This window comes from Bombus flavifrons, chromosome 16 (genome assembly GCF_040668555.2).
Source record: "Bombus flavifrons isolate JBK064 chromosome 16, iyBomFlav1_principal, whole genome shotgun sequence".
NCBI lineage: Eukaryota > Metazoa > Arthropoda > Insecta > Hymenoptera > Apidae > Bombus > Bombus flavifrons.
Window position 1 is genome coordinate 3,802,991 of NC_138457.1, and position 20,113 is coordinate 3,823,103.

At 26.8% G+C, this 20,113-nt stretch overlaps 3 protein-coding genes across 7 annotated transcripts; 1 reads left to right on the forward strand and 2 right to left on the reverse strand.

Moving 5' to 3' along the window:
• Positions 1-8: 8 nt before the first annotated feature.
• Positions 9-10,993, reverse strand: LOC138187961 (uncharacterized). Its single transcript, XM_069129267.1, has 11 exons — positions 10,702-10,993; positions 8,450-8,547; positions 7,765-7,911; positions 7,559-7,678; positions 7,206-7,356; positions 6,135-6,264; positions 5,804-5,957; positions 5,505-5,693; positions 5,305-5,424; positions 1,909-5,216; positions 9-151 (listed from the first exon to the last, which is right to left on the reverse strand). Exons 1-11 carry the CDS (start codon positions 10,991-10,993, stop codon positions 142-144), a joined length of 4,719 nt encoding a protein of 1,572 aa, XP_068985368.1. The 3' UTR covers positions 9-141.
• An 87-nt stretch (positions 10,994-11,080) lies between these two features.
• Positions 11,081-12,932, forward strand: LOC138187967 (thioredoxin domain-containing protein 9). Of its 4 annotated transcripts, none has more exons than XM_069129283.1 (4): positions 11,081-11,225; positions 11,712-11,890; positions 12,090-12,291; positions 12,397-12,932. In XM_069129283.1, the coding sequence occupies exons 1-4, from the start codon at positions 11,081-11,083 to the stop codon at positions 12,663-12,665; spliced, it is 795 nt and encodes a 264-aa protein (XP_068985384.1). In that variant the 3' UTR covers positions 12,666-12,932. The 4 variants fall into 4 exon arrangements, with proteins under 4 accessions (XP_068985384.1, XP_068985385.1, XP_068985387.1 ...); XM_069129284.1 differs by having other exon boundaries at positions 11,081-11,207; XM_069129286.1 differs by lacking the exon at positions 11,081-11,225 and adding an exon at positions 11,255-11,589.
• Positions 12,933-13,904: 972 nt separating this feature from the next.
• Positions 13,905-19,830, reverse strand: Scm (Polycomb protein Scm). 2 transcript variants are annotated; one of them, XM_069129245.1, is made up of 8 exons: positions 19,467-19,830; positions 19,014-19,304; positions 18,701-18,933; positions 18,076-18,643; positions 17,809-17,991; positions 17,152-17,724; positions 16,939-17,093; positions 13,905-16,816 (listed from the first exon to the last, which is right to left on the reverse strand). In XM_069129245.1, the coding sequence occupies exons 1-8, from the start codon at positions 19,492-19,494 to the stop codon at positions 16,682-16,684; spliced, it is 2,166 nt and encodes a 721-aa protein (XP_068985346.1). In that variant the 5' UTR covers positions 19,495-19,830; the 3' UTR covers positions 13,905-16,681. The 2 variants fall into 2 exon arrangements, with proteins under 2 accessions (XP_068985346.1, XP_068985345.1); XM_069129244.1 differs by having other exon boundaries at positions 13,908-16,816; positions 17,809-17,997; positions 19,467-19,829.
• Between the last annotated feature and the right edge of the window lie 283 nt (positions 19,831-20,113).

The following is a 20,113-nucleotide window of genomic DNA, read 5'->3' on the forward strand; positions in this document are numbered from 1 at the left end:
AGTTGCTTGAATTCGTCAATTTCATCGTCAAAATCATAAAGATTGTTATTTTCCTCCATATATCTTCTCTTTAATTCTGTGTCTTCATATTCAACAAGATGCAGTTCTCCTTCTTCTTTTTCTTCTTCAATATCATTGATTTTATTTTGTGCTACAAAAATTACGTTAATGATTCTTATAAAGTAATTTTATACCGTCCCATTTTTATGATAAATTAATTCATAGCATAGATAATCATTTGATACAGTAAAGTAAAATCTTTACTTCAACTTCTTAAACATTTCTTAAAAGGTTCAAAACGATAACTCAAAAATAAATGATACTTCAATAAAATATGATAAATATTATGAATATGATAAAAAGAAATTGCAGTATTATAACTCTATTCAATGCTTATATCTTATACCTTATATGATTAGGATAATATATAAATATTAATGATGAGGATACAATAAAATAAATAATATATACTTCTTAATTACTTTAATGTGGTCAATATATCATATACATATTATAAAAAAATACAGTAATTGTTTTTTCTAAAATTTTATGTTTAACAATGAATCAAATAAAATGTATATTCAACTTTTAAAAAATAAGATCTGTTATTAATTCAAATATCACTTTTAACTAAATAATGTCAGTTACATAAAATTTACAAAACACATACATATTTGTATCAACAATTTATATAGATTAAAAGGTTTTCGTAGCACTTTACTGTATCAATATAAATAAATAGTTCTTACAAATATAAAATTCTTAAAAAAGATGCGATAAAGCTTTTAATTTCTGCTTATACAACACTAGTGTTATGTGTTAAGTATTAAATAAGTTAAGTATTATATGGATCAAACTGTTAAGATTTTTTATTAGCATAGGAAATATACAAAAGTGAAATGAATTTTTATAGTATTTTTTAAAAGGAAAATTAATACAATTTCATTAGTCGAATGAAAGGTATTATAATAAGTGCAAGCGAGACATAAGATACTGTTGAAATCAGCATAAATAAAAGCAGCATTACTTCTCAAATAAAATATAGTCTCACAAATTTTATAGGTATTATATTTTTCCACCAGATTCAAATCGTTTTTACAAAACAATGCGTTTTATAAATTTTTATGTTTATGGCGGTTGAATCAGTCCACTTTATACATAGATTAATTATATACAATTCTTAATTTCACATATCAAATATGATGCAGTATAATGAAGAATAAGCAGCATGAAATTATTTAGATAATATTAAGCATTAAAAATCTTTCTTCGTTATAATATACACAAGTATTCAGTTTGACTTCAATTATTTCCATTATTACATTATAATTTTATTTTAATAACATATATAAAGCAATTATTTAATAGTATAATATGTGTGTGTGTGTGTGTATGTGTATGCGTGTGCGTGTGTTGCTTCAGCTCATATTTAATTCAGAATAAAGAAAATTAAATTTAACTAATAGCTTCAATATAACAGAAGAAAATCATATCATAAGATCAGTCCAGTTAATTATACATGTGTGCCATAATACCAATATTATTCCAAATTAAAGCTAGCTTGAATATTTCAGATTAAAGGATTTTGTAAAAAATGAGACCATGTTCAATATATGGAACCTTGTTAATACAAAAAGCTTTATATTCACAATAAAAAAAATTTATTTTAAACTTCTTTTAAACATCAACTATGAAATATATGAAATAATTCTTTCACATCACTTTTCAATATTTAAGATCAAAATTACAATAAATTACATGTTCTTCAAATTATATATACTGGAGAGAAATAGAATATAAAAATATTCATATCTAACTACAACATTTAATAAACATTTTCTTCTGAAATACCTTCAGTGTAATATAGATTTATAATTTTCATCAATTCTGATAGCTTAATTTACTCACCTGTTTGCACGAATTACTGATGAAGGCTCAGCAATATTAGTATTCTGATCAGAAATAATGTCAACTGTTGTATTGCCCCTTGTGTTCACTACAGCTGTTGAACACATAGTCGTGGCAACTGCACATTTAATTGTATTTAAGTATTGTTGAGTCGTATCATTTATATCATCTGAATTTGTGCATTTTAAATGTTGAGCAATATTTGATCCAAAGTTACTGAGCATATGAATATTCTCTGGTGAGTTACTGCTTACATCATCATTGTCTTTCAAATAAGATGCATCTTCTTTTGAATGGACAATAGGATCAGCTATTACAGGTACTGAAGAATATTCGGAAACAATTCCAAAAGCCTCGTTTTCTTTGACTTTCTGTTCTTTGTAAAAACTCATACTTTCTTCGGCATTATCCTCCAGTGAAGAATTTTCATCGATTTTTAACGCTTCATTGTTGTTATAAATATTTTCTGGCTTTTCAGTTATAGCATTCATTGATGAATGAGATATCTGAGATAGATCACAAAATAAAGTCTTTACTTTAACGATATTCGGCCAATTATTAGTTGTAATATCTAATGAAAGCTTTTTGATCGGAGTTTCATCAATAGAGATATCAGCTACATGATGTATAAGATTTCTAAGAATTAACACATTGAAGTTTGTCATAGAAGAGTACATTCTTGGTATGGGCATAACAATATTCATATCCTTGAACATATGATCCATAATATTTTTCACAATAGAACTATTAATTTTCATTTCAATTATATTACTTATTTCAATATATTTGTTATGTTTTATAACAAATGGCTCTACCACTTCTTGCTTTATTGGTGTATTTACATCTCTATAAAGTACTGAAGTACATGAATGTACACTATTATCGCTAAATTCGGAGTTAGTATCTTTACATGTACAATTTATTTTTGATATCTTTGCTTCTGGTATGTTATTTACAATTGCGCTTTTCCAATTCGTACTATTATTTACACGATATACATTTATTCCTTCTACGTCATTGCTGGTTGGCATATTATGAACATTTATAAAGACATTTCTATCACTATTACTGTCAATACTATACATTCTGGTAACTTCATTATTTAAACAATTCGTTTCTACATTTATCTTCAACGTATTATAACATTCAAGTGGTTTATTATTTACATTACAGACACATTTTTGATTACATACAAAACATGCTGTATTACTTCCTGTACTATTTACATTAAAAGCAGAATTATTTCCAACATTATCTTTTGTACTTATATTTAATATTACTAAATTGTGCATTCTGTTAGACGTATGTACAGTATGCATATCATTGCTTACATCATACATCATACTACACGACAAAGATTTGCTATCACTAGTAAAATTAATACTGTCTGTTAAAGTTTCATTATTCGTTTCTTTTATTAGTATAGGATCTACTTTATCTAGTATTCCCGCTATATTTCGTTTCTGTACAACTGCTTTTAAAGCAGAATATTCAGGTATACCTATTAATTTAGGTACAGGTACAATCGTGTTACTATTTGAAACATGCATTAATAAATTATTATTCACAATTTTAGAACAAGTATCAATTATATTCGAAACAATGCAATCTGCAGCTAATACTACATCTTTGTTAGTAACACCAGGAGGAAATTTTGATTGTATATTTTCAGATAATAATTGATTATCTAAAGTAGGAGTGGACTTTCGTCCTTCTAAATAGACATGTAAGTTTTTGCTTTCTTTACTATGTTCAATAGATTTTTTTTCTGTATCGACTGAATCATTTTCACCATCTTTCTTGAGTAAAAGATCTACTTCTTTGGAACAAGGCTTATTACTTTGTCCAGGAGCATTTATATTACCTTCGAATCTAAACGATGGGATCATATTCGCTAAACTTTGTAAACTTGGCAATTGAGAAACATTGAAAAATTTTGATTTACTCTTTAGCGATACCGAGGACTCTTCCGTTTCACGATTATAAATCCTATCTCTCTTATCTTTTATGTAATAATGGAATTTATCTCCAAGAGTCATCATGCTGTTTATGCTACCTTGAAATGTATTTTTACTTTTCAACTGATTTATAGGAGTGGAATCAGAAAAAAAACAACTAGAATGTTGAAACAGCGAAAGTAATTTTCCTAAATTAGAAGTACTTTTTTGTATTGGATCGTGTTTTGTTTGCGACTGCAATTCTACACTTTCGTTTGTACGAGTATTCGTTACTTTATCCGTTGCATCGTAACCTTTCTTACAAATTATTGATTTATCACTTATTGTATTATAAGGCGGACTTTTTCCGTTCCTATCTGTAGGTGTAAACGTTTTTACATCTTCTGTATTTTCGTTAGAACGATTTTCTACACTCTCGATATCTGTCATCGTTGAAACATCTTCCAATCGATTCGAAATAATTTGATTGTCTGGCACATCATCTTTCTTGCGTTCTAGACTAATAGAACTTATATTATCATCAGGCTGAGTTTCAACCCTTGTCTTAACAAAAGATTTATTTGTATTTAATTCTTCTACAGGATATCCAAGTATCGTCGGTGCATACGTTTTTTCTACCACATTTAAAGCTAGATGAGACAAGTCGTTTGAAATACTTCGAAAACTTTCAATGGTTTGATTATTCTTTTCTGATTCAGATGCGAGTACGGTATTCAGATCATCTAAATCAGTAGATTCTGTAATATTAACTTTCGAACTTAAATCAGTCGATTCTGCAATATTAACTTTTGGATTTAAACCAACCATGATATCAGCCTCGGTCGTAGTAATAACAGGTTTAGATAAAGATACAGTATTTGCTGATTCAACAACTGAAACACGAAATCTAGATGACCCACTTGCAGAAGTGACAAAGGTAGGTGATGATCCAAGGGATGGAAGAACAGATGATGACGGTGGTACTGAGGATTCTGTAGTACGTAACGTTTCTGGAACTCGGGACACCACAAACCGACTTCGCGAGGGACTTAATATCGGACTGGCTATGGGTGAAGAGGCGGGACTAGGGGCTGGAGAACGAAGACGACCTCCATTAATACGTTTCGGTTCGAGCATCGATCGTCCAGGCTCATCTTTTTGTATTGAAATCATGGGTGATAAAGAACATGGTAATGTTTGACAAGTAAGCGAAATTTTACGAGTGGTTGCACTACAGAATCTGCTATGATATGAATTATCAAAACCTTCGCTATTTTCTTCTAATATACGACTTTTCTCGTTTTCCAAACAACAGCTTCGAATTTCAGCTACAAGCTGCGTGTACTGAAGCAAGGTCTCGTTTAAATTATCCTATTATTAACATAAAAAAACAAATAATTATAATATAATATTTTTAAATATTTTTCCAGTGAAAAATGACACTGATTTGTTCACTTACCACTTTTATATCAGGTTTATCATCTAAATCTATTTTAGTAATATTTTTATTCTTTTTCATAGCAGAACTGAGAGCCTTCATTCCAGTCAAATGTATTTTATTATTTCTTAAATCTATCCTCTAAAACAGTAAAACAGACATAAGTTGAATACAAAATGATTTTATATTCTTTTTTATATTCTAAAGTTTATGATATTTACTTGCAATGCATGGTTTATTTCAATGATTTCAGATAATGTAACAATTCCATCACATGTAAGCTCAGTTGATTGTATTCCCAATTGTAATAGAACATGGTTCTTTTTCAATGCATCTTTTATAATCAATAACAACTCATCAGACAACATATTTTTTCCAATATTTAGTGTCTCTAACGTCTTAGACAATGCCTATATAAATAGCATTAATATAATACAAGTGCATATAAATACATAAAGCAATAACTATAAGTGTATAGTTCATACATGCGTAACTATAATGATAAAATAAAATTACATACTATAATACGTGCGAAATAGGGAGATGATTTTTTTGTCAGTTGGTTATTCCATAATACTAATATGCTTAAACCTTTACCATCTTTGTCCTCGTTTATTTGATTGATGAGACCTTCTAGGATATCACGTACACCATCATCTTGAATGACATTATTACTAAAAGAACATTTTACCTCAGAATAATTTTCAATATATATTGTAAAATATGTAAATTAGTTTTTTATTAGAAAGATTTGTTAAAAATATATGTAATCATAATTAAAAGACAAATGCTATAGAATTATACATCTTATTGTTTTGTTTTATTATCCATTACCTCTGTTTGTTACGTACCTAATATCAAGTAGCTGTATATGATTATTTAATCTAAGAAGAGAACCAAGCTGTATTGCATCATATAAATTCAGCCCATTGTCAGCTAAGTAAAGTTCTCTTATTCCAGTGTTCATTTTTAATGCTGCAACTGTTAAAAGCACTATGTTACTGTAACATTATCAGAAACTTATTTCATCAATTTTATTTGAGTAAAGTAGTAAGTAGCAGAGAGTAATCAAAATTATAGAAAGCAATTTCAGAAATTTTTAATTAATACTATAGAACAAATTTTTTTTCTCAAGTACTCAAGTACTTAAATATAAGTACAGCATTTTATTATTATAATTTTTCTTAATTCTAAAATGTTTAAATAGATTTAATAAATAGAAGCAATCTACTTAACAACTGTATATAAAATGATGCAGAGAAAGAAAAATATAACTTCTTACTGCAATGAAATTGTATTTATATATAGAAATTAGTTAAATATCTTATAATTTTAGTAGTAGTTCTAATTATTTTATCAATATAGCGAAATTTTAAATTATTAGGTTGTAACATAAATAAGTTTAGTCAAATAAGAAATAATATTGAGTCAATTTAACTAAACTCATATTACAATTCAATAAATTGCTTGAATAATTTCAACATTTTTAATGTTTTTGGGAGACTTTCCGTTTATTACAAATAATATTATTTAAAGATAAAATAGATAAAAGTATTTAAGATGCTATAGTTTGTTCATTTTTTATTAATATGATCATATAGAATTAAAATTTTTACATTATACTGGTTTCTATAACTAATCCTACAAGATTGCATTAACAGGAGAGAAAAATATAGTACAATCACAGTATTAATATTCTGTAATAAAATATAAAGATGATATATCCGTAATTATTTAAAAAATGTCAAAATTATTCTCACTTTACTATATGTGTTTTACTTATGTCATATTTAATGATTTGTGGACCTCAACTAACAATCTTTATGAGAACTATAACGTGACAATAAATTAAATTGTAACTACTTAAAAATAAATTAATTAAAAAAGAATGGAACTAACAAACTGTATTGCATAATAAATACCTAGTGTGACGATAGATCTTCCTGAAAGTCCACAATTTTCTAATTTAAGCACATGTAGATGACAGACTAATCTTAATGCACGACTCAAGATATTCATGTATTGTTCATTAAGGATTACATCCTTAGCTTCAAGATGTTCTAAGCATTGGGTCTAAACAAATAATGATTCCATTAATTATGTATTAATCAACATAAAACTTAATTTTAAACACTCATATATTTAGTGTCATTTCTAATTTTTTCGTTATTCATAGTCATTCTATACACAATAATCAATGAAATAATAAAAGATAATATTTGAAACTAATAACCATATAAATCTTTTCAAATGAAATGTATCATATTATATATACCTTTCTTATCATATTTGCACATGCTTGCCAACCATAAATTCCAATGCCTTGATTAGATGAAATGTTCAAGTGCTTTGCAGATTCATAATATTCTAACATATCAAATAATATCACAGAACTCTATAATATAAAAATGACAAATGATATCAAATATCATTTCAAAAGAAATTACTATTTTTGATCAAATTTTTAATTAATAGAAATACCTCATCATCCAAAGATGTAGCTTCTAAATTAACTTTATTAAATCGAACTCTTTTGAAAATTTCCTCCAATGGTTCCGCATGATTAATATCCAATGTCTGTCCTTTTAAATCTAACTCTTCACTTCTCAATTCCAATGTATCTAAATTCTGCACAGTAATCATTATTATCAATACTAAGTATCAAATAAATATATATGATAAATGTATTTTCATGATATGTATAAACTATATTCATAGTTATGTTTAAACCAATTCTTTATATATTTAAAGTATTTAAATATTATTTTGAAACACAAAGTAAAATATGATGCAGATATCTAATCTTAAGTATTTTGAACTTCAATTTAATATAATAAATATCTTTCTTCTATATATGTATATATTTTTATATTTATATACTTATTTAAACATATATTACATAAATATAATTTTATATTCCTGCTTTTTATGTTCTCTCCATTTCTTTTATTTGTGTTTCAATATTTTATAACTTAAATATATACATTTGCGCATATACTTGTTATATCCATAACTACTAGTTTGAATATTAGTTATAAAACTACAAATAATTAATAATTAATATGATTAGATATGTAATGAATATTATTTAATATTAGATGCTTTGATATTTTTTTCAATCCAAACCAATATTGCATACAAATATTTGGAAAAGATGCACTTTTACCTTAAGCTGATTTATAACAATCTCCAGAGGATCTGAATTGTGTTTTAAACAGGATTCCTTGTATGATGAGATTACATCTTCACAATTCACATTTTCAGCTGTGAACAATTAATCAACATATTGTTATAATATAAAAAATTAAAAGTTCAACATATTAAGATATATATGACTAACAGATGATGCTGGAGGATTCTGTCGATTATATAAGATGCAACATAATACATGTGATATCCACTTCAGAAATAGTTAAACAATTGAAAATAATTGAAGATTCATACAATATTCATACATATTTTTACTTTATTTTGTTCTTGTATGTTATTCATAAGAACATTTTTTCATTACTTTCAAATACTGAATACACCTCATGTAGTAGGTCTCACATATTATATTCTATTCATGATCAAACCTATTTGACAAAATGTTACTAACAACACATATTATAAACATAACTCTGAGCTTCAGTTTATTACTTGCATTTCATAATTACAATGTTTTTAACACGTTCGCTGCGGCGTTCATTGGTGACTCACCAAACTTTTCATTTGTAGCAATGACTTGATCATTAACTAGTGTCTATATTTCCATTGAATGTTCACCTCTCTATCACAACAAAGCAAGTTGATAAATTTGACCCTAGAAGCAGAGGATCAAGCGGAAATCAACTCTCCATCTTTTTCTTAAAAGTACAGCCAAATATTTACTTTAACATGAATGTAAGACATATATCAAAAATCAACTGTTTTTCTGCAAAATATAATTGTTTTTATTAAAAAAATTAGCTTCCATTTTATATGCATTATTCCACAGAGAACGTATTAATACAATGATGTAAACTAAATGCAACTGCATAAAAATTACAGATATACTAAAATACTCTTACATACCATAGTTTCACATTATTTCATTAAAAAAGAATTTATTTAATTCTCATGTAATGTTTTTAAACAGTCAAATGTGTACTTGAATAAAATTGATATAAATTCGAGAATATAACAAATTCTTTATTATATAAGACAATTTTATAATATACATTGTTCTATTTAAAATAATCTAATTTACAAATTACGATTAAAACAATACGGTTTAAGAGTAATTTACAGGTTAATTATATATTGTACATACTTCAATATTGCATCAAACTTATAATTAGTATATGGTTCACATTGTGAAATCTTAAATGTTCTGTATTTGGCATGACCTATAAAAAAACCTAATGGCTTAGTACACTACAACTATGTAAGTAAATAATTACAAAAATGATATTAACAAATGATGTAACTTATCATTTTATAGTTAAGATTATAGCCATTATGTTATGAGTGCTAATAACATCTTTAAAATAAAATTTAAAGAAGTTATTTTATCAATTTATAATTTATAAATTACAATTCAAATTTAGATTATAGTTTGTATATGGTAGACTATTAACTAGTAGACTATAGTTTGTTGTATAGTAGACTATTTTGTTATTATAGAAAAGTATTATTAAATAAATACAGTTTCTATATAACTAAACATATATTCTTATTAATAAGTGCCAAAATAATATAATTAAACATATAAAATAAATTAAACTAGCTTAATACCTTTTGATATACTTTTAGATTATGTGCCTTTGAAAATATTTGTGATTTTATTAAATTTTAAAAGTTCTAGTGCTTCTCTAAAGAATAATTAACATATTAGATTAAACTTAAATTAAGTAACTTTATGAAATATGGATATTTTTCTATAGTTAATTGGTAAATAATTTAAATGTCCATGTAATTAATTTAATGACAAATAAAGTACAGATTCTCGAATTATATAGTATAAGATATAGTTCTCTATAAGTCACAAATTTCTCTAATTACGTTAATATACATTTCATACAGAGTTTTTACAAACATTTATATATAAATATTTTTTAATAATAATCAAATTTAATGCTTAAATTATTACTAAGGATGTACAGTTTTTTGAATTATTAATGTTTATTAATCAATACAAATATAAAGTACAAATCTCTGTAACTCACAAATAAATAAACAAACATCATACATACATTTGTTAGAAACATTTATATTTACGTATCTATAAAGTTAACTTAATGACGATTGAAGTATTATCGTAGATAAATGGATTCTTGTGAATCATTAATATTTATTAATTAATACAATTACAGAGCATAGACCTTTAAAAGAGCCAGCAATATAAAATGAACGAATGAATGTAAAGATGAGATGTAAGATAAAAATATTTATCCTCACCGAATTTCCATGGATTGGCCGGTTCCAGGCATCCCGTAATCAAGTGATTGTCATTTGTTGGGAAATTCACACGTCGAGGAAGCTTTTTTTTGCTCAATGCCAAGGAGCTTCGCAATTTTCTACCATCGATCAAAATATAAGGCGACAATGGGACATTGCTTGTACCAAATCTCGACCTTCTCGTCGTGTGCGATATCGTTCTTGGAGGAAGTTCCTCAGGATCGACCTCATCTTTCAAGGTCGTAAGCGAATTCTCGCTGATCTGCGAAACTGAATTCGCTCCTTCGCTCATATTCAACAAATTTCTAACATATTTTCTCGAACGGAATTTACTTCACTATAAACATGCACACACGCATTCACATGCACATCGCACAATATGTCAACACGGCTATTTCGTAGAATTGTTAACGTCGATATCGAAGCAAACATCAGTTACTCGTATGTTACATCCGCCATCTTTATTACTGTCAGGCAAGTCGACAACTGTGAAACTCAACACCTAAGTTGGTATCACTGCGCTGGTATAATTAATGTATTCAATATTTTTTAAATCTTCGTTTAATTGTTTTTATAAGACATTTTTGATGCTATATAAAGTTTACTTAAAATATATCTTTATGAAAAATGACCGATCTATAAATTTATGGTTTATCAAATTTGTACTTTTCTCGCCTTACATGGTATCAAGTAAATTATAAAAGCAACAAGGATAGACGTATTTTCTATCGCATAAACAATTTGACAGAAACGTAGATTCCTTATATGGTCAAATCGAAACCGCATCAGTAAGAAAAACTTTATTTGTTAAAATTTAAAGTACAGTAAAAATAAAATATTCTATAATATCAATTATCCACATAGTATCAATTATCCACATATTAAAAAGTACTTATTTGTTCAAATATAAAATAAAAGCTGTTTATCTTCTCTCACATTGCAATATAAAATTACATATTAAGTTTGTATAATATAACCTGAAAATTTCTCAGAATTTTATTTTTAAGTAGAAATGGAGACTATTTTGCAACAAAAAATAATAGAAGCAACTCACTGCGTTGAAAAACAATTAGACACGGAGATAGAAAAATTGGAAAATTTGGACATTAGTGATTTTGAAAAGTTGCGTGAACAACGTCTAAAGAAGCTAAAGTTGCTTCAACAACAAAAGCAGAATTGGTTGGCATTGGTAGTGTAACTTTTAGTATTTTATTATTATATAGTATTTTAATCTCTGAATAATGTTGTCCTCCTGCAATCAATGTAATCTTTTTATCACAAGAAAAAGATAAACTAGTTAATCAGTTTATAGTATTTAATTCACTATTTAATAATCCATTTTTATATACAATTAAAATTGTTAATTCAACGTTTATGACTATTTTTAGGGTCATGGAGAATATTCAGAATTATATGATGAAAAAGAATTCTTTGAAATTTCAAAAAAATCTCAAAACATTGTTTGTCTGTTTTGTAAAGACGATTCCCCAAGATGTAAAATAGTAGATCATCATCTCAAAATTCTTGCAAAAAAGCATATAGAAGCAAAGTTTTGTAAGTTAAATGTAGTACGATGTCCATTTTTAACTGGTAAGTTAATTATTGTCCATATTTTCTACATTTCTTTAGTGTATTCTCTTAAACTTTCCTTAAATCTAAAAATTTGTAATATTAATCTATATTATACATTTACAGAACGTTTAAGGATCAAAATTATTCCCACAATTGCTCTAATTGTTAATGGTAAAACTAATGATTACATTGTGGGATTTACTGATTTAGGAAATCGTGATGATTTTTCAACTGAAATATTAGAATATAGAATTTCACTTTCTGGAGCAATAACATTTGAAGAGAATTTGTCATCAGAAAATAATAAAAAACCATGGTTATCACAAGTTTCAAAACCTAAAACTATCAAAGGACCTAATGGTTTAAATTCTGATGATTCGGATGAAGATTAAAAATAATTCATAATTTTTAACGATTCATTAGCTAATATTTATAAGCTTTTACCTGTATGTAAAATTTAATTAATAAAAATTAATAATCGTTAAACGAGTAAAGACAATTTTAATATACAAAATAGCTATATTATATAAGATATTTATATATTATTTTATTTATAATAAATATTGTTATATATAAAATAAATCTTTTAATGTAAAAAATTTCTAGGAAATAAACATTTTAAATATTTTTTTATAAATAAAGTTGCTTATAACTTTAAATTGCTTACTTAAATTTACTTACTAGTATATACTATATAATTCTGCCCAAATCTATTATAATATAATAAAAAAATCATTTAAAAAAATTTAATTTTTTCATATTCTTATTCAGAACAAAGTAACTCCTAAAGTCAAAAGATAATTTGTATTATATGTAATTACAGTAATTACATATTATTCATAAATAGCTTGAAGTTAAAAATATAATATATGAATATAGATAGTGTATCTATGTGTAAAAAATAAAAATTCATATTTTAAGAAATATTAGAAAATATCTTTTCATTAATCAGATATGATCACTCAAACAAATTTCAAATTATTTATCAATTACAACAGTTTCCAGAAAATTTTAAACATTATTTATTAATTTAATAATTCTAATTTGTTCAATACTTCAAAGAATGTTCTATTCATATTCAAATTTTATGTCACATATACATCAGCATGATAATAAATTTAATTTAATTATTTTTTGCAAATTATTCTGTTTTTTCATATTAAAAATTTATAACTACTAAATAAATGTGTATTAATACCAATAACAATTCCTAAGTTATTATATACAATTGGACAAAGGCAATTAAATATAATAAATATAATAAAGCAAAACTATTAATAAAATAAATCTAAACATATCTTCTTCCTAAATCATTTAAACCTATCAAAAGTAAAAAATAAGAAAGTATAATATTTTGATGTTAAAGATAAAATAAACGCCTTCTAGGAACAATCATATAAGAAGTTTATCAAAATATGAAATTATATCAATTTCTAAGTAAGCTTAAACGAAGATATACTGGGATGACTAATAAATGTTTAATTATGTCAAAATTGTATTAAAACGAGTATTAGATTAAAATATATACATATACTTTCCCAAAATATGTTACAAATATTTACAAGTAAATTTCACAGAAATGAAGGAAAAGCACAATATATTTTTAACACAGTTTTATTTTCTCACGTGAGCATCACTGACAAGGAGGTGTTATGAAAAGTTTATTATATGAAAATATTAAAAATTCAGATATAAATCAACTTCAAAGAAATAGTTGAGTAGACAAACATAATTATATTTTTAATTAAACAATTCATTATATAATTTTTATTATGATATAATGTCTAAAATACCTTTGCTATTCAGAATATCTAATGGTGCAATTACAAAACCTTTCTAAAATTATAACTTTAAAAAAGTAGTAATATATAAAAATGGCAATATTTTTAAAATTATAATGATGTTAATCTTATGTTACAAAAAGGTAAGGCATGGAATTGTAACATCGTTGAAAGTAACTATGAAATTCATTTATGATCCAACTCCATTTAGTTATCATTTATCAAACCTAATTTGATTAATCACTCATGAAAGAATAACTTTTATGTTACTTTACAATAGATTGTGATATTTCTCATAGCCACTTTATTATTACTAATATCATACTTTTTATATTGAATTAAATTTAATTAGGAATATATATTGATATCATTATTACTTATATACATATGTCTTGTATTTATGTATAAGAAATTTATATAATTTAAAATTCACAATATGTTAAATGTAAATTAAAACTTTTCGAATATTCTATTTCTTACGTTTTTTACATGTTTAATAACTAATTTTTAATATTATAATTATGCAATGTATCACAGAGATAATTTTGCACACATTCAAATTTTTTATATGTACACATCGAAATGGAAATTATATTTATAAACCCTTTGCGGATGGGGTTGCTCGACGAGCGAGCGTCGCTGTGGACGAGATGTATTGGCGCGCGCAGTGGAGAAAATATATACGTTGAATGTTTGCGTTATTCATTGTCGAGGCTTGTATTATTTTCATCAATATTTAGTTCAACATCATTGTCACTATTACTAGAAATATTGAAACGTCTGAGCCGATTCCTTGTTGAACGGAGTTCGTTCCACTGCCTGAAGCACTATCGTCGTCTTCTATCTTGTCAGATTCAAAATAATGCTCGTCATCACTACTATCACTATCGAACATGTTCTTTCTGGATATTTTAGGCATCGTGTATAAGGTATTATAAAAAATATATAAATCATACAAAAAGCTTGCTAATTCATTTGGTAATGTCAATGAAAGATTGAAATTCGTTTTAACTTGACCGTCATCCTACATCTCGAGTTTACGTTAAACGGAAGATAACATTTCTAAAGATCTATAATTTTCTTTCATCAAAAACATAATACTGTTTAGTTTATTATACCCATACATAAATACGCATCAGATTATCGCTCAGAAAAATAGACGTATGCCAGCCACTTCAAAATAAGTGTTCGGAACTGTGAACAGATTTTGGCGGCTACATACATGCCGACACGCGTCCGCAAAGGGTTAACATTATGCAATAAACATACTTTAACAAATTACTTAAAGAATTTTTTAAAATATCATAAATGAAAATAAGCAAATATATAATACTGTATCTGCAAAAAGAACTGTAAAAAAATTACATAAATTACCTTATAATGCCCCTGCTTATGAATTATACGCTGTTCACACTTTTAGAAAACATTTTTATGAAATTACATTAATAAATATATGGATAGATAACATCTAGAAATCTTTTTTTACATGAAAGTAGAAGTATTGTTATTATAAAAAATATAAACATTTACGCATATATTTAAAGTATAAAAGCGTATGTTCTCTCTAAAACACATATGACATGGCAATTCAACTTTATTTGAATTATATATTCAAAATTAGACTTGTTAAAAATGTGTTTTATTGCATATATATTATTTCTATAAAAAAAAAGAAAAAAGAAATAACAACGAAGTGCTAAAAATATGTAAGAAAATGTGATTATGTTTTAACATAAACAATAGCCTGTGTTTTAAATTTTTTGCCTTATATAGAAGATATAAAGTAGAACATATTGCCTTTCCATGTATAAAACGATACCTTATTATTTGTTTTAACAGTACATCATAAAACAGATAGTAACTACATATAAGAAGTAATTACATATAATCATTCTTAAATATGTGTTATGAAACAGAAAATAATTACACTTTGTACATGCGTTTCTTACGACTTATGTTCTTTTTTAACAAAAATGCACGAAAGTTTACTGTTACATTAACAAATAAGAAATATTTCATAGATAATTACATATAATTATGCTAATATTTATATAATATAACAAACTCAATTTATATCCAAGAAGAAATGCAAAAACAATCATTGTACTAAATATACTTCACACTATTTTTATGCCACAAAGAGTGGTTCTCACTTAAGAAATTGAGATAGTAAAAGTTGTCTTTCCAAGAGAACATATAAAAATTGCAATAAAGTTTGGAAAAGGCAAACATATTGTAGGAAATAACTTTCTTATTTAACTTGATTATTTAGCATTTGGAGTTGAATCAACTAGTCTAATTAGATTCTAGAATTCTTTTATAGACATCTTTAACTTTGTTCATTATCAAAAAGATTTTACATTCACATAATTAATATAACTTTACATATTTTTAAAGCAAGAAAAATATTTAAATACTAAAATAAAATTAAACTTTGATTCTTTTTTATTTAAAATCTATGTTAATCGATGAATGAATAGGTTTTGAAAAATTATACTCAATATATTCACATTATTTTAACAACTTATATATATTATTTTGTTCTCAATAATGAAAACAAACTTGACCAGCTAGTTTAAGTAATACGTCAATTTAACTCACTGTACATAGTTTGATGTTTGATAAAGTCATAGAAGTATATGCCTTCTACCTTTAATACGATTTACCAAATTGCATATTTTAAGTGCTGGTCCAAGTTTTAATCCCATATATTTCATCATCATGTCAGAATTTAAAAGTAACAAAGCTTTCCCGTCAATTTCCTGAAAATTTTCTTCGATTATTGATTTGAGCATGTACTATTAGATATATAAATGAATTTATTACTCACTGTAATAAATACTATTATAAAATAAATACAAAATAACATAAAGTGTTAACTTACATGTTTCCTGAATAAATCTGCATGCTGTCCTAATGCAGGATCAGTAACACCAATATAATGTATTACATCTTCAATAGTCCATTCTGCTGGTTCAATAGAAGGTGTACGATTTGTGGAAGTTTCAGATTGGGTAGTGGATGTTGCAGCTTCAAGCTCTGATTATAATAATAATATATCACTTATTTATCAATATTTTTAAATAAGAAAAATTACCTGGAACAGATTTTCGTGGTTGTTTTGCAGCTGTTGGTGAGGATAATGATGAATTGTTTATACTTTGTACAGAATTTTGTTGTGTTTGCTGCTGTGGGATAGTCGACGACAGGTTTTGCTGACTTGGAGACCACCTTCGTTTTTCTGCTGCAGTAGTACTATTAGTTGTAGCTGTAGCAGTATTAACTACTTCTTCGCTATTGGTGGATTGTGGTTGTTGAGTATTTGGACATTTGTTGCAGGGTTCTTTCCTTCTAAATAACATATGTTCACATGCACAAAGATCCTCAAGTTGTCGCCTAATGTATATATAAAAATCTTCTTCTTCCATAAATATAGGTAATCTAACAGAAGTAGGTTTACTCTCTAAGATTAAGCTTATAGTTTCTCCTTCACCACGTTTTAACAGACTCAACATCTGTCTTGGACTCATTGCTGCCATCAAGAAGGCTTGAAATATATCTCTTGTGACATTTAGTATAGGGCCAGTACCAAATTGTGCTGGCATTGCCTTTACTTTACGAGGATCAAAATAGGGACCACATGTGCAATTATGATTTACATAAATTGTAACTGTAACATAATAAAGGTATTGAACGACAAAAGAAAGTATAGATTCAATTACCAAGAGATAAATTTAAGTGAAATAGTATATACCATTCTCTAAAGAATGTGGTTTGGTATTAGCTGTACTAGTATCAGGTTCTGTGGCTGGTTGTGGTGGAGCACTTGAACCAGCAGGACTCACTAAAGCAACAGCTGGTTCTCCATTAGTGCCTCCACCAGACACTGCCATTACTGGTAAGATGTTACTTGTCCTAGACTTAAATCTATTAGGCCCTGTCGCTACAGATATTTATGTATATTACTTAATAAAAATATATACTTTAATGATATAAGTTAGGAAAATATTATAATTCTTACATTTCTGTCTAGGTGGTTGTAATGGATGACCACTTTTAAAACACCAACCAGCAGGGAAGATATCTCTAGAGTCAAAACGACACCAATAATCAAACGCTCCCCGCCAGCCATCAAATGTAATATGAATCATGTCTTCCTTAACTGCACCAACAGTTGCTGTGCAAATAAGTTGTGGATTCTTTTTATCTATGGCTTCCAATTTATGTCCAATTTCAAACATATTAGAACGCGGAGTTTTTGGCTCGCGTTTAAATACTTTTGCAGGTGCCATTTCAGCACCATTCAATGTTTTCAGAAGAAACATTGGCCAACTGGAAGCATTCATTCGGAAGCCCAATGGTGGTTGCAACATGCCACCAGATTTTTCGCAATGACCAATTGGATTAATTTCATTACTGTCGACTAAACGCCAAAAATCATTTTTATTATCTGAACCATCCAACCTAAGTCTAAGACGAGGACCAAGAACTCCAACTACAGTCGCGATACATGTTGATGTTAAATTACGAGGATCAAGAGCCTCTAATTTCATACCCATTTTGAATTCATTAGTTGATGGAATCTCATGCTGAAAGATAATTTCAATATTATAACGTATACTTTCCTTTTTTATGATTTAATGTACCTGTTTGAAACATTCTATAGGTGCAGCTTGGCTGTTTGTTTCTTTTAAGTAAAGATCCCAATCAAAAGTTTGATACGTTTCATACTGAAATGGACCAGTAGAGGTTGATGGGGAGTGAGATATATTTGTATGGCTTGTATTTGTAAATGATTGAGTTGTAGAAGGAATATTATTTCCACTTATTATTCCCGATGGTGCAAGGGATGGTGCAGGAGATGACTGGTCCCTATTATCTATTTTAAAAAAATGCAATTCTCATTAAAATATATTAATACATACTTCAACTTTTTTTAAACTTTTGTAAATTACTAACTTTTCTTTATATCTGTTTGTCCTTCCTTCTTTTGATGTTTATTTAAACAAAATGGAGAGCAAAAGTCTTTTGTAGGCCCATCCTTTTGCTCTAATCTCACTGGTGTACCTCTGATAACATTGTCGCATTGAACGCAAGCACCTCGTATATAAGCCTTGCGAAATTCTGATAAACAAGTTTCTGAACAGAATTCTTTCTTTCCATGTTGCGTTGGAAGAACATATTTCAAAGGCTGCTTAGTTTCCCCGCACCATGTACAGGAGTTTTTTGATTTTGGTGGTCTTCCAGGACCTATATTTTAAAGATATAATGTTTTAAATTAATCGTAACATAACATATATAATAATAGTTATCAATAATAAAAAAATTATTCATATCTACAATCGAAAATGATTGAGAAAAGAGAAAAATCTATAAAGTACAAGGTTACTTTGAACTCTAATATTTATATACCTCGCATTTTGGTTTGTGTAGACGACATAATTCTTCATAGAAAAACAGTATTTGATACTAAAACCTATTGCATAACATTACTACTTTAATTTAATAATTAAGGACATCTTTGCATCCATTAATAAAATAAATCTTCGAAGCACATCTAGTTTTAAACAGAAAAAAGTTACACTTTTATTCTACTAGCAAATAGGTTACGGTCAAGCCTATCTACCACCCGATAGTTTCTCATACACCTTCACATAAATCAAAATTTAATCGGATTCTGTGATGATTATTTCGTTACAATCAAAATAATATATTCCGTATCAAAAGTTATTATGTCAAGCCGCCATATTGCTTTGATTTGGCCGCGCAATCCGTAGATAAAAAGGTAATAGAAAGGATTCATTACATGAATATCAATACCATAATTACACAAGCTATAATCTGTGCATATCATTAAAATTTTGTACCAATAAATAATAATAATTGTTTGAAACCTTTTTTTACTAATTAAATAAAATGAGAAACATTTTTTTTTCATTTTGTAATTTTTCTTTCCCGAAAAACTATTTCTACCATTCCCCTCGATGTCTTAATGTTTATTTAAAAATCATAATACTATGCATTCCAAAACTATCCTCCTTAAGATTAAAACGTAAAAA